At 55.7% G+C, this 13,559-nt stretch overlaps 1 protein-coding gene across 1 annotated transcript in view; it reads left to right on the top strand.

Moving 5' to 3' along the window:
* PDE6D (phosphodiesterase 6D) overlaps positions 1-4,370 on the top strand; it is a 39,414-nt gene extending 35,044 nt beyond the window's left edge. Inside the window, exons 3-5 of the mRNA XM_059822634.1 lie at positions 247-372; positions 1,226-1,331; positions 3,756-4,370. Of these exons, the coding sequence (XP_059678617.1) occupies positions 247-372; positions 1,226-1,331; positions 3,756-3,837 (314 nt within the window). The 3' untranslated portion in view covers positions 3,838-4,370. The remainder of the gene's footprint in view (positions 1-246; positions 373-1,225; positions 1,332-3,755) is intronic.
* Positions 4,371-13,559: the final 9,189 nt, after the last annotated feature.

Raw genomic sequence — 13,559 nt, 5'->3', positions numbered from 1 at the left:
ATCAGTGTTGTACCCCTGGTTCTGTCACAAGTTTCATTCCTGGCTCTGGGCAAGGTACTTAACCTATTTGCATCTTGGATTTCACTCCTGCAAATGTAAAAACAAAGTCTTTTGGGTTTGCATTTCTCCTGGTACTATGATATTGTACTAACACTAACCATTATTTCAAACTATATTATAATAGCACCTGAAGCAGCTGCGTTTGTTTTATTGTGTCCAAATAATGCTTCTTTACCTGTTTCACAGCTCGAGTTCCTAAAAAAATCCTGAAATGCAAAGCAGTGTCTCGGGAGTTAAACTTTTCCTCAGCAGAACAAATGGAAAAATTCCGACTGGAACAGAAAGTTTATTTCAAAGGACAGTGTCTAGAAGGTACGCATCTGCTCTGTGTGCAGTCCTGCTGCAGTGCAGAGAGTGACCCCCAGTGTGGAGGGGATTAGAGAAACTAAAATGGGCTGAACATGGTGATTTTAATTTTTCAGAGTGGCACTGAAGCACTCATCTTGTCAGGACTAATGGGCCACAGTATTAGGGATAGCATTTCATAAGTGTATTAACACTTTGTTATGTAAGCAAAAAATCTGGGTAATCATGCTTCAGGGCATAAACCCACCGCAGGCTGCCTGAGACAAGGAAACAGGTTATTTTAGAGTCACCCATTAGGGGGATTCATGCATCTTCCTCAGAAGCACCTAGTGCTGGCCACTGCCAGACTGGAGGCCAGACGAAAGGAGCCTCTGGTTTACTTTGGTTACAGCAGTGCCACCGAGTGTTGTCCGTGTGACTCCATAGCTGCACATGTGATCTCCCTCACTGCAGTATTACTCTTAATCTGGGGTGGAGGAGGGGAGAGCTAAAACATTGAGCTCCTTGTCTTTTAGGCAACCAGTTGTACACGTAGTCTCAACTGGATCTGGGGACGTCTGCAAGAGGGGGAGTGTGGTTTCCCTGTTCCCAATTAGGTGTGATGAAATTTCCACTGAATGTTAAGGAAGTGGTGTGACTTCATCATTACCATCAGCTGTTTTAGAAAGGGAGTATCTGCTTTAAGAGGAGGGCAGGGTTCAGTGCAGTTTAAGCTGTACAAAGTAATTTAAATGTAAAATGTTGGCAGCACAGCAGGACAGTTTAGGGAGTTCCCCAGCCTGTCAGGTGAAAAGCAAGAGGACCATTTGTGGATTTTATCTTCTTTCAAATGCCTCTGGATCTTCTTTTTACTTTGCAGAATGGTTCTTTGAATTCGGTTTTGTGATTCCTAACTCCACAAACACTTGGCAGTCCTTGATAGAGGCAGCACCTGAATCACAGATGATGCCAGCTAACGTTTTAACGTGAGTGCCTTGGGCTTACAGAATCTGAGAGCAGGCAAAGAAAAACCAGTGTGTGGCATTTCCTTGGGGGCCACAGTGGGAATGAAGAGAGGGAGCTGTTACCAACTCTGAATCACCCTCACTACTGTTAGCTGTTGAGAGATAAAAGGGGATAAGCCAACCGCATTACCTTCTTTCCCAGAGGTCCAATTTGCATTAATATAGCAGTGAAAGTTTGGAGAAAGTGGAACTGATCCTTTATTAGAGTTGCTTAATTTTTTTGAAAGGTGAACCATGGAAGGTTTTTAAAATGCTTTGTAGCTTAATACCCCTTACATCCAGGGAAAAAAAAGAGATGTTTGGGCCATTTTCAAATCCAGCTATTGATCACTGACTCTTGTCCAAGGTGGCTGTTTTTCATGCAATGTATCACCCGTAGGAGCTGCTCTAGCGTTTATTTCATCACTGTACCATTTTGCCAAGCTTTGTGTCTTTTACATTGGACTATAAACTATGTGTTTAGTCATATGGAATTGTATCTGAGGATAAAATACCCTTAACAGATAGGAAACAGTCATTTTACAGTCACCTGTAATGGGATTCACACACCTTCCTCAGAAACGTCTAGTCCTGGCCGCTGTTTGCACATTGACTTCTGAGTAGGTCAACGATCCCTAGGACTTGTGCCAGAATAATGCATGCTGGCATTGCTCTGAGTGTGGACAACAAGGCACAAGCTTTGGTGGGATGTTGGAAAAGGCTCCTTGAGGGAGGCCCCTGGGAAGCTATAATCACTGACAAAAAGCCACCCTCCCTGCAGTGCTAGATGGGTGCTGGCAAGCCATGAGGAGCACGTTGCCAGCAGAGACAGAAGGGTATGGGAATCCTCCTGCCAACAAGAGGCAGACAGGGAGCAGCCAGTCTCACTGCAAGGTCACTGTGTCCTCTGGAAGACCTTCCTCTCGAGCGTTTTCCCTCTCGTTCCCTGTCTGGAGGAAAGCCAGTTGCATAGAGAAGGCACCGGGATGGAAGGTACCGTCACTGATTTCTATTTACAGCACGTTTCAAAGAGAGAGCGGACTTAGAAGAGAGCATCAGTGTTCGAATAGTGCTCCCTGGCACAGTCTGCTCAGAACCTTGTAAGTGCTACACATGTCCTCGGCTCCCAGAGCTGGTGGCTTTCAGTCAGTACAGGAGGAGTCAGATTTGGGAATCAGAGTAAAGAAACAAAGACATCTGACAAGTTGGTTTTGACCATCTTGGGAAATCAAGGCATTTTCAGGGCTGGAGGTTGTGAGAGTCCAGTTCTCAAGTGACCTTGAGGATTTTCCAGTGTCCCATTCTTTCCCTAGAGTCTGTCCACTTGTAGTGGGCAGCCCAGATCTCTCTCCTATTCATGGAGGTGTCATAAAGTCATTCTTGAGGCTTTTCAGTAGAATCACCAGCCCAAAAAAATCCAAAGGGGGTTTGTGGCCCAAAGAAATCAGCTTTTTTCAGCTGCCAAGACTTGGAGAGCCACCCACTTTCTGATATTCCCAAAGACCTCATGTTTGTCTTGGTGTTTCCATAGCAGGAAAGAACGGAGATGGGGTATTTGGTGCTAACCAAGGCACTCTGCGCAAAGGATTCCCAGGATGACTGCATATCAGACTGAGAACATTCCCTGACATTTGAGTTCAAGCATTGTGCACGCCACAGCAAAAACCTTACGCTCTTGCCAGCTTTAGCTTTGCCAGTGTTACACATACCAGAGCCACAGTGGAGATGGGACTGCTGCTTTGATTTTCAAGAGCCAGGTTATTTAGACATGGTCAGATCACACTGCTCAGGCGCCCAGGTGTTGTAGTGACCCTGAAGTTCTTACCTTTGTCTACCGAAATCTCAAAGTCGGCAACTTACATCATCAGAGCTTTTGTCACACTGAAATCTACATTTCCATTGCAGTTTGTATAAAATATGCTTGTGCGTTTGCATTTAAGCACTTCTTGAGGGAAATGACATGTCAAGTTGGTTGAAGTAGCTTGCTCAGCACTAGAGGACAGAGATGGGGAATATAAAAAGAATTCCCATCAGTTTTCACAATTCACTGCAAGAGAGAGGGGCCTGAAGGTGCTGGGACTGCTAGTTTATTTTTAGCAATAGAAGTGGGCAGAACTTTGCTGTTTGTGAGTGCTCTCTGCAGCCTGCATGGTACTGAGCCCAGAAGCGGGGCCACAAGAGTGGGATGGGGGGAACTGTTCCAGGTAGGAATGCAGTGGAGACATCCTTCAGCCCTGATGGCCCCTGGATCAGGACACAATGTTCACTGCACGTGGCTCCAAACCAAAGCTTATGTTGTGGGGGGTAAGACGTCAGCCCAGGCTTGTGAGAGCATTGGGAGGAGCAGCCATTTTCTACTGTTCATGCGTTCTTCTAATACCTCTTCTTTCTCTTTTCCTTCCACAGTGGTAATGTTATTATAGAAACCAAATTCTATGATGACGACCTTCTCGTAAGCACTTCCAGAGTGAGACTTTTCTACATTTGAGATGGGGCTTTTTGGAGCTGTTTTAGTTTTCCTCCATACAGTTCTTGGTGCAGAACCCCCCGACTATCCAGTGGAAGACACTCCTGTAGGCGGTGACCCTGGGGACCAACTCAACGTGGGTTGTGACCTTTGCCCATCGGTTATTTTGCTTTCTCCTCTGACAAGACCAGACCAAACCCTCAGAGACAGGACCATCTGCTCAGCGACGCACTGGGGAATAGAGGCTGTCTCTGAACACAGGCAAACGATGGTCGTGCAGAACCAATACTGTAAATTATGTTAGTCTCATCCTTTGTACTTCCTGGTATAATCTCCCATTTCCACTCACACCAAACTCTCAATGCGTTTCATTTTGGGGGGATTAAGTTAACCTTCTCATTTTTCTCATGTTGTAGGTTTTTATCCTTTCACTGGATTTCTGTGCAACTGGTCCACATATCCTCTAACCCTGCACTTGTAAAATAGACTGTGATATCACCTAATGTAATTAAAACAAATTTCTCAATTAAAACATTCCTACCGTCCAAAGAAGGGAAGAAATGTTAGTTCTGTGCGTTTTCTTTTCTGGTATAAAAATGCCTCACAGTGGGCACAAGCTCCTGTCACTCAAGTCAGCAGCAGAACAGGGCTTTCCACAGTCCTGCTTCTTCCACAGCCCCCATATCCTTGTTAAATTTCTCTTCCTCCAGCTGACCACGTAGGAAAGGTTTCCTGACTGCTCTGACCAAGGTTTCTCCTTGGCCTCATTTCTGTTCGTTAATCCCTCAGGGCAGTTTGTCCTGTTTGCCCAGTCACCAATTTCTTGAGCAGCACTGCACACTGTTCTGCTTTTCTAAGTTCCTGAGGATGCTCAAACCCCTTCGGAAAATTTGTGTTCCCCTGAGCCCACCAGCATCAGTCCTGTGCTGGGCTGAGCTCCCTGAAGCACAGCTGGGGCTGCGGTTGCTGATACCAACAATCCCTGTGCATGTGCAGCTTTAATGACACATGGTGGCAGTTTTGCTACAACAGGCTCCTTGAGCCCTGCTGCTACTCTTTGCCCTTGTCCTCTAGCTCTAGGACGTGTAAATCTTGGGAAGGGGGCATCTCCAGCTTCTGCTGTTAAACATCACGGACAGCTTTATGATCGCTTGACACCTTGGTCAGCCTGTCCCGTGGCTGGGCTTGAGATTCTCAGGAGAGGCACAGGGAAATGAAATGCTTCATTTCAGATCCTGAATTCAGCCACTGGGTGTATGTGGGAGGGATATAGCACAATTTTTTTTTAGGTGAATTGAAGTTGGACCATTAATCCCCATGAGAAGAGCGTTATCCGTTGTAGCAGCTTTCTCATGAGACCTCCCTGATGGATTTCAGCCTGCTGGAGTCACAGGGCAGAGTCTTCTCAGCAGCGTGACCTATGCTAGGCCAGCCTTCATACGAAGACATCAATGAAAACTGCCTTCTGCACCCAGCGTGAACGACGCCCAGCAATGGTGGTATCTCTGTCAAAGAGGAGAGACAAAAGGCATCCAAAAAGGAAAACCATGACAGGTCGAGGGTCTTGAGAGCAGGTACCTCCGTGTTCTAGGATAGATGCTTGGCTAGACACACGCAGCATGGCTCTGGCAGAGACAGGGAGAAGGCGTCTCCTCTTGCCAAGCTGAGCTACAACCGAGTGCCGGGGAGCCCCTGCCCCCGTAGCAGGGGGATGCTCCCAGCGGGGCTGAGTCTGACCTGGATGCCGCCTTCTTTAATGGAAAACAAGCTTTGGACTCCCGCACCCACTTAACCTTACCGGCGAGGCAGGCGCCTGCGGGGATGCCCTCCCTGCAGAGCCGCACACGATGGAGGTCTCCGCGGGGAGTTAGGCGGCCACCGACACGCGTGGCTGCGGCTCCCGCGGGGTGAGCTGCCCTGGCAGAGGGCACTGGAGGGGACGCGGGTCCCGAAACGGCCCGAGGGGACCCTCCGGAGCCCCTTCCCTCCCCACCCGCACGCGCCTGGCCCCGGCTGCGCCAGTTCGCCCAGTTCACCCAGTTGGAGCGGGCCGGTCCCTCGTTGGCGGCTCTGCGGCGGGTCATTGCCGCCCTCAAGTGGCTCCGTGGGAAATAGCTGGCAGCTCACCCGCTCCTGTCCCTGGACCAGCACTCTCCCAGTCCTCCCCAGCATCCCCCAGCATCCCCCAGTGCCGCGCTCAGCCTCCCTTAAAGAACCGATGGAGCAAATGCCGGGGCCGGGGGAGAGCAGGGGGCCGGATCCAGGCGGCAGAAAGGCCCCGGTAGGGCAGGGGGGACCAGCGTGGCCTGACCAGACACCACTCAAAATCCAGGTGAAGGGCCCCCGGGTGCTTGGAGCAGGAGCCTGTGCTTGGCCAAGGCAGGAGGAGCTGCGTGTCCCCTCCCTGCGGGGCTGATGGGGATCTGGGACCCCTGGGAGAAGGGGCAGGAGACACTGCCAACACGGTGCCCTCAGCGTGTCTTGTCCCCAGGGTCTGAGCATGGCGTGGGCAGCAGTCACTTCCCTGGCATGTGGCCCTTGGCACCGGGGCAGCAAAGGCCCCAGCAAAGAGAAGAGTGGGGCTGGAAAGGGTGAGAGCGGAGCAGGAGGTCTGGGATGTGTGTGCCACCACCCGTCCGTGTGCCCAGGGGAGGTTCTGGCCGGGGCCCGAGGGCAGCCCCGTACTACCCTCTGTGGAAAGTCAGGTGGGGGGAGCAGTGGGAACAGGGAGCAATACAGTGATTCCTCCTTTTATTTACCAAAAAAGTTCCCACCTGGAAACTCACAGATGCCTGGCAGGCATCTCCAGGGGAGGGAAACCCTCCCCCCCAGCCTGGTCCACATGCCAGGCTCTGCATGGTGGCGAGATGGGCAGTTTTGGTGGGGGTGAAACCTGGCTGGGCCAGGCGAGGAGCCTTTTGCCACACAGGGCCCTTCCCAGAGCCCAGATGCTCACAAAAACCCTGGCTCATCTGGAGCTGCCGCCGAGTGGTGCCCGGGAGAGGGAACCGGCTGGATTCAGCAGCAGCAGCCGCAGTGGGTGAATCCCAGCCGACAGCTGTGACTTTCCCTGGCTCATTGTTCTCAGCCGGGGTGTTTTGGCCTCAACGGATGTTTTGGCCTCCGCAGCTCCTGTGGCGGGCGCGAGTGCCTTCCAGCTGCCAGCACGCAGAGGGCATTGGTTTCTGCAAGAGCCTCGGGGCAGGGAACATGCTCGGGAGGATGCTCCCCACCAGCCGGACGGCTGCCACGCAGCTCGCCCCCCACATTGGGAGAACTGCGAGCCGCCCTGGCAGCCTGCGGAAACCTGGCGGCAAGAGCAGGGCGGCCCTGCAGAGCGCGGACACACGGCCAGAGTCCACAGAGGCACATTGGGAAGCGGAGGAAGGAGGCAGGGAGAAGCAGGCCAGAGCTGGGGCCACGCACAGCCTGGGGGGCTGGCACGGAGAGATTTGGGGTGAAGCTTGTAAAACGAAAACTTCATCCTCACTGCCCTTCAGCCACGTCTTTGTCTGGAAGCCCTCCAAGACGGGGTGTTGCAGAGCTGCTGGGTAGAAGCAGCAAGGCAGCACAGGAGGGTGATGCACAACACGCTTTTGGTTTTAGGGGAGCTCTCCGCTTGGTTTTGGGGTCCATCGCACCCACCCCCTCTCCAGCCATCTGTACAGGCTCCCTGTGGCACAGGCATGCCTTATGGCAATGGAAAACACCCATTGACGGGACTCAGGGCTGGCTGTGAAGCAGGAATGCAACCCCAGGTGCATCAGGCTCTCACCTCCGTGCTGCGAAGGGGGAGATGGGGGACAGGGCCAGCTCCTTTCTCCCCAGACAGCAAGCACCGGGCTTTCACACCCTCACTGCCCATCGCTGGCACCCCACCAGGGTGTTACCTACCCCGGCTGCTGCCCGGGCGCCTTCCCCAGCCTCCGCGGGGGCTCCCAGCTGCCCGACCACACAGCAAAGCCAACTGGGGCTCCAGCTGGCGCGCTGCCCCAGATCTGCCCTGCTCGATAACGCTCAGGCGGGGAAGCAGAGCCGTCCTAATGCGGTTAATTAGCTGATTCACGAAGGTTACCGGCGAACAAAAGGCGCACAAACAGCCCAGGGCCACATTACGTTCGGTGCCTGCTTTGCTACTCTTACCTTCCTGCGGGTGCAGGCAGTGCATGGCAGCAAGCAGCGCGTGGCAGCCGCGGGCAGCCTGCGGGGTCAGCGCCATCTTGTCCCACCTTACCCAGCTCCATTCTCCCCTGCCAGCACTGGGAGAGGGACAGGAGGGCTGGGGAGATTCGGGTTCCTCTGTCCCCTTTTGGGGGCAGAGATCCCGCTCCTGGGTCATCGGGATAGTGTGGGCAGAGCCCAAACCAGGTGTCGAGCCACTCAGACATGGGGGCCTTGGGGCTGCCAGGTGACTTTGGTACAGTCCCATCCATCCCCGAAGACAGGAGGGCAGCCAGGGCAGAGACAGGCCCCAAAAGGCCCCTTTTCAATCCAAGGTGCCTAACTCCACCTGCCCTAGGGACCCCCCTGCCCACCAGCCCTCAGTGCCGTGGGATGTGGGTACAATCCCTGCTGTGGCTCAGCACCCGCCTCTCCCCACTGCACCCATGACATCTACATCCATGGTGGTTTTCCCCATCGGCATGCTCAGCTGAGGGAGGGGAGCAGGGCCAGTCATCGCCATAGCCCCTCTTGCAGAGCATCCCGTTCCCATGGGATCCAGCTCTGTGCCAAAATCCTGCCTGCTCTCCCAGCACCCAGGGGCTTGGCAAGGTGGGGAGTGTGGCAGGCACCCAGGAACAACGATGAGCTGAGAGGGGATGAGTTGGGAACACGGAGAAAGGGGAGGAGCAGATGGCAGGATGGGGCTGTGGAACGCTCTCCCAGTGTCCAAAAGCTGGACTGGAAAGGGCTTGCATTGCCCTGGGAGTGCAAAAGGGGAACAGCAACAAGTTGTGGGAGGGGATCACACTCATCCTGGCTGTGGAAGACAGACACCAATAAACTGCCAGGGATGCAGGAGGAAGCCACAGGAGTGATGTGAAGACCCTGACGGCGGGGGACTTAAGGAGCCAGGATCATCTGGCTGATAGAAAAGCAAAAGTGGTCAGAGGAGAGTGTAGAAGCCCACCTTCCGTGGGAGGAGGTGGCAAAACCAGCAGCTGAGGCCAGGTACATTTGAATCAGGAATGGGAACGTCTGCACCCCTTTGAATCAGGAATGGGAACATCTGCACCCCTCGATGCTTCCCAGGATCCTTGCAGGAAACTCCCTGGCACAGAGCAGGGGCACAGGAGGGATAGCGCTGGCTGCACCAGGCCAGCCGGCACACAGTGCTTCCCATTCATCCCCATCACCAACAACCTGTTTGGGCTTCCTGGCAGGGTGGCCTTGGCGGCATAACCCATGGACACGGGACAGCCATGGCCTGTCCCCACGGTACTGCCATAGCTCTCGGGGCAGGGAGCGTTGGGGTCCTGGGCTTCCCCATCCCACAGCACTAGATGGTGCTGCAATACAGCAATATTGCTCTGGACTGCACAGCGCCTGCACAGCGCCTGCAGCTGAGCAGGAAGGACGCTGCCTTGGGTCACCGCGTCGGGCAGGGACCCCGGGAGAGCCACTGATGCCCAGCTAGGGCCAGCCAGCCCCATGCCAGGTAGGTGGTGGGCCACCCAGGATGGGACGTGCCACCCGCTCCGCCCCAAGAGAAGAGCAGCCCTTGCACTGGGCTGGACATACCAAGTCCTGTGCCAGCCCGGAGCCCCTCCGGGGATACCAGCGGGCACATGGTTAGGACCAGGGCTGCTCCCACTGCTGGGTGAGGTGTCCCAGCACCTCCCGCAGGCACCGACACCTCTGTGCTTCACACCTGCCTTTATCCCTCTTTCAGCCCTACCCCTGCTAAGCTGGGGGATGCAGAAGCCTTGATAGCCCAAGGCCATGTCTAACAGCCCAGTGGGGCTCCCCACAGCCAAACACAGTGCCCAGACCTTACTGGGGACCAGCCTGCTCTGTGGGGTGCCCCATGGCGCAGCACAGGGCAGGGAGAAGCAGCTCCAGTGCCTGCTTGGGGGTAGGTGCCCCTGCACTTGCCCCATCCCACGGCAGAGCCCCACAGCCCTGCTCCTGCCTGCTGCTCACCCCCCCCAAGGGCATCGCCCCAGAGCTGCAGCCTTGCTCCCACAGTCTGTCCTGGGGACAGGCCTTTGTGCTGGTGGGTGTCCCCAGGGAAGCAGCACATCTTTGCCTTGGGGGGGATAAGCAGGGCTAAGGGGCATTTGCCCCAGGATAGAGAGCCAGCCCCTATGCTGGCCGGGGTTTGGCTTGCCAGGAGTCTGGGCTGCTGGCTCTGCACCCACCCCTGCCTCCTGGGTGCATCCCACAGCAGCTGGGAGCCACTCTGAGCCCTCATGTTGCCTTTGGGGCCTTGCATGGTGGTGGAGCCAACCCCAGGCAGGCTCAGTGGGCTCCCCAGCCCCACATAGGACCACACCCCCTGCCACCCCAGCCAGGCAATTTGGAGCCACGTCCCTTCCCTGCCTGTGCTGGGGCTGCCGGCTGGGGAGTAGGTAGCTCACACTTGCTATGGGGTGTCCTCCTCAGCATTGCCCATGGGTCATGCACCAGCCAAGCATCTAGGTATCCCACTTTGGGCACAAGCTGCATCACCCCTTGGCCCCCCTGCCCAAGTCATGAAAGACGGGTGCTGGTTTCCAGCTCCCTGAAAGACAGAGGCTGGGAGCTTGCTCTGCCTGCAGCCAAGGGGAGGGGGCCAGAGAGGTGCCCACAGCCTGGGGCACCCCTATGCCCAAAGCGAGCGGGAGGACCCACATCTCTGCCTGACACCCAGCTGGCATGCAGGGAGCAGCAGAGCCCCTTGCCCTCAGGCCTCCCTCCTGGGCAGGGAAGGACTCCATCCCTGCAGATTTACAGTCTGAGGTTTCCATCCCTGTGGATTCTCCAGGGGCTAATAGGGTTGAACTTTCATGTCCCGCAGCTGCCCCACTTACACTGCATTCTTAGGAAAGGAACACAAGAGCCTCTCCACGTCCCCATCTGCTCTGAAGCATAGTGCTCACTGCTTCCTCCCAGGTCTCTTCCTGGATCGCACGTAGTATAGCACTACAGGGGGGCCCTCCAAGCCCCACCACCTCCGGCTGTCCCCCACCGCTCCCTCTGGGGCTCCCCACTAGCACAGGGGGTCCCCAGCCAGCCATGAATAGGAGCCATGGCCCTCCTAAGGGCATGCAAAGCCGTGGGTCCCCCAGAGCCCTTCATCCTTTTCTCCCACCCTCCGGAGAGGATCAGGTTGGCTGGACGAGAGGGAGCAGCCATCGGCACAGGGAAGGATGAAGGATTCCTCCTCTGTGCAGGAGGAGCCACAAGCACTTGAGTGCTGCTCCCTCTCCAAGGCTGCCACCCTGGAGTGGGGAAGGAGAAGGGTGGCAGCCCCAAGGAGAGCAGGCAGCAGGGATTAGCATGCATTTGGGTTTCAGATCTCGAGGACCTCCGTTGGTCTGGGGACTGCCAGGTCCCTGCAACTGCCAAGTCAAGGTCCAGGACCAGAGCTGCCCCAGCACACCAAGGGGGACAGGCCATGGGGCACGTGGCAGCCAGGGACGAGACAGGAAACCAGATCTCCCACATCTGTTCTTCAGCATGGGCTGGGCTTTCCTACCAGAGCCCAGACAGCTCTCGGGGCAAGCACACAAACATCCCTACGCCACTTAGGAGGCACGTATTCACTATGCAGGATGGGCCAAGACCAGCCAATATTCCCAGGCTTCCCCAGCCCACTCCTTGGGGCCTGTTCCCCCAGGATGCCTCGCACCCTGAGCTGGATGGCAATTGCTCTGCCAGAGGAACAGCTCTTCGTGTCTTATTTTCAACAGCAACGCCTCTTCCATGTTTGTCATCTTGAGGAGTTGTGCCTGGAAAGCAGTTTCACTCGTCAGACTCTTAAGTAGATGCCAATTATTTGCCCAGACACAAACCACACTAGTAGCCCCAGCCCATGTCTAGTTTGGAGTCCAAGTCCTGCATTGTCCACAGGCAGGTTCTCCGTCAAGCCCTCAAGGTGCTCCAAATTTCATGAAGGTTGTCAAGATACAACAAGAAGAGCTTTGGATGAGGCTGACTGAAAGCTACAGCTGGTGCAGGACAGGCTTGAGCTGATGAAACAGGTCCTAACCTACCACAGGCAGGAGGTCAGGACTGGAGATAAGTCTGCTGGTCCATACCCAGCCCCATTGCCTGCAGGGCATGGGCTCAGCCCCACTAGATACACTGGCTGTGGCCTTTGGTAGCATGGCTCCACCAGTGCATTGCATTTCAGCCCAACCACATGGAAGTTGCTCCCAATTCAACTGGTTGTTCAGCCACACACAGGACACCGGCATGCCAGATGAGGCCCAGCCACAGCAGAGGCTCCTTGGGAAAGGCTGCCCTTGGTCCAAGCGGCCACCTGTACACATTGGCACAGCCCAAGTCCTTCCAGGCTTGTACGAGGCACCCTGCAGCTCTCCCAACAGGTATGCTTGGGAGCTACCTGGGCTATCTTCAGTGGTCAGCAGCCAGCTAGCGCACCTCGGAACAGCTTCAGACATTCACCTGTGTGGTCTCCAGGACCAGCACAATCAGCAGTCCAACCAGGAATCAAGTTGCCCATTACGCATGGGTCACGTCTGCAGGCAAAGGGCAGCACAAGCAGTACTTCTGCTCTGCAGGTTGCAGCTGCGACCTTTGAAGCCCTGGGTGAGGGACCCAGCACCGTGGCACCCAATGGCCACGTGCTCTTCGCCTCCAGTCCCGGGGCAGGAGCCCCCCACGAAGCCTGGCTCTGGTCACCAGGCAGTGGTGGAGATCATCTTCTGCGCACCAGAGGCAGGTGGGACTCCCCAGGTCCCAGTGGGCAGCCCCTAGCACAAGGCCGTCTCACCAGGGAGACCATTTCTAAGACATCCTCGGGGGTGCTTTCAGCTGGCACGACTCCTGCAAGGCCTCTCCTGCTGAGGGGGACCTGCTGCTCCTGGTCCCCATCCCAAGACATCATCCAGACGAGCAATCCCTGTAGCATTTTGGCTTCACCCAGAAGGCCCTGGGTGGCATCAGGCACCAAATGAGATGAAGAGCCACCTTCAAGCCTACATCCCCTCTGGGACCTTACAAGCAGGAGGCTTTTTCAAAGGACCATCAATGCTCCACCTTAGGGCAGCCCCGAACACAGGCAGAGCCCCGGCACTGAGGGGCCTTTATACCTCTTGGTGGGGTGTGGCTGCCTCTGATTGGCTGGGACAGATGACAGGTGGCAGCTCCGGATTGGCTCGGAGCAGTCTCCCTCACCCTGTGATTGGTAAGCTGCTGCTGCGAAGGGCGAGACAGCAGCAGAGACAGGTGGCGGCACGTGGTTGGCTGGGGGAAGCACCAGGTGGCGGACCAGGATTGGTCAGAACTGGGTGTTGCTTGATTGTGGTTGGTGGAGGCAGAATGAGGGAGGGAGGGAGGTGGGGGGGGGGAGTAGGGACAAGTGGCAGTGTAGGATTGGCTGATAGGCTGTGCTGGTGCGTGGAGATTGGCTGGGGCCAGGTGGCTGAGCAGTGGGGCTGGGGAGGGGCTCCCTGCCGTGGCCCATGCACTGAGCTGTGACCAGTCTCAGCCCCCAGTGCCAGGACCAGCCTGTCCCTGCCCCACTCTGCACCCGGGGCAGCGTCTGCCCTCTCTGCACTGAAGACGTGGGAGCA

Source organism: Gavia stellata, chromosome 11 (genome assembly GCF_030936135.1).
Source record: "Gavia stellata isolate bGavSte3 chromosome 11, bGavSte3.hap2, whole genome shotgun sequence".
Lineage (NCBI taxonomy): Eukaryota > Metazoa > Chordata > Aves > Gaviiformes > Gaviidae > Gavia > Gavia stellata.
Note: the sequence above shows the minus strand (reverse complement) of the source record. Positions and strands in the feature narration are given on the sequence as shown.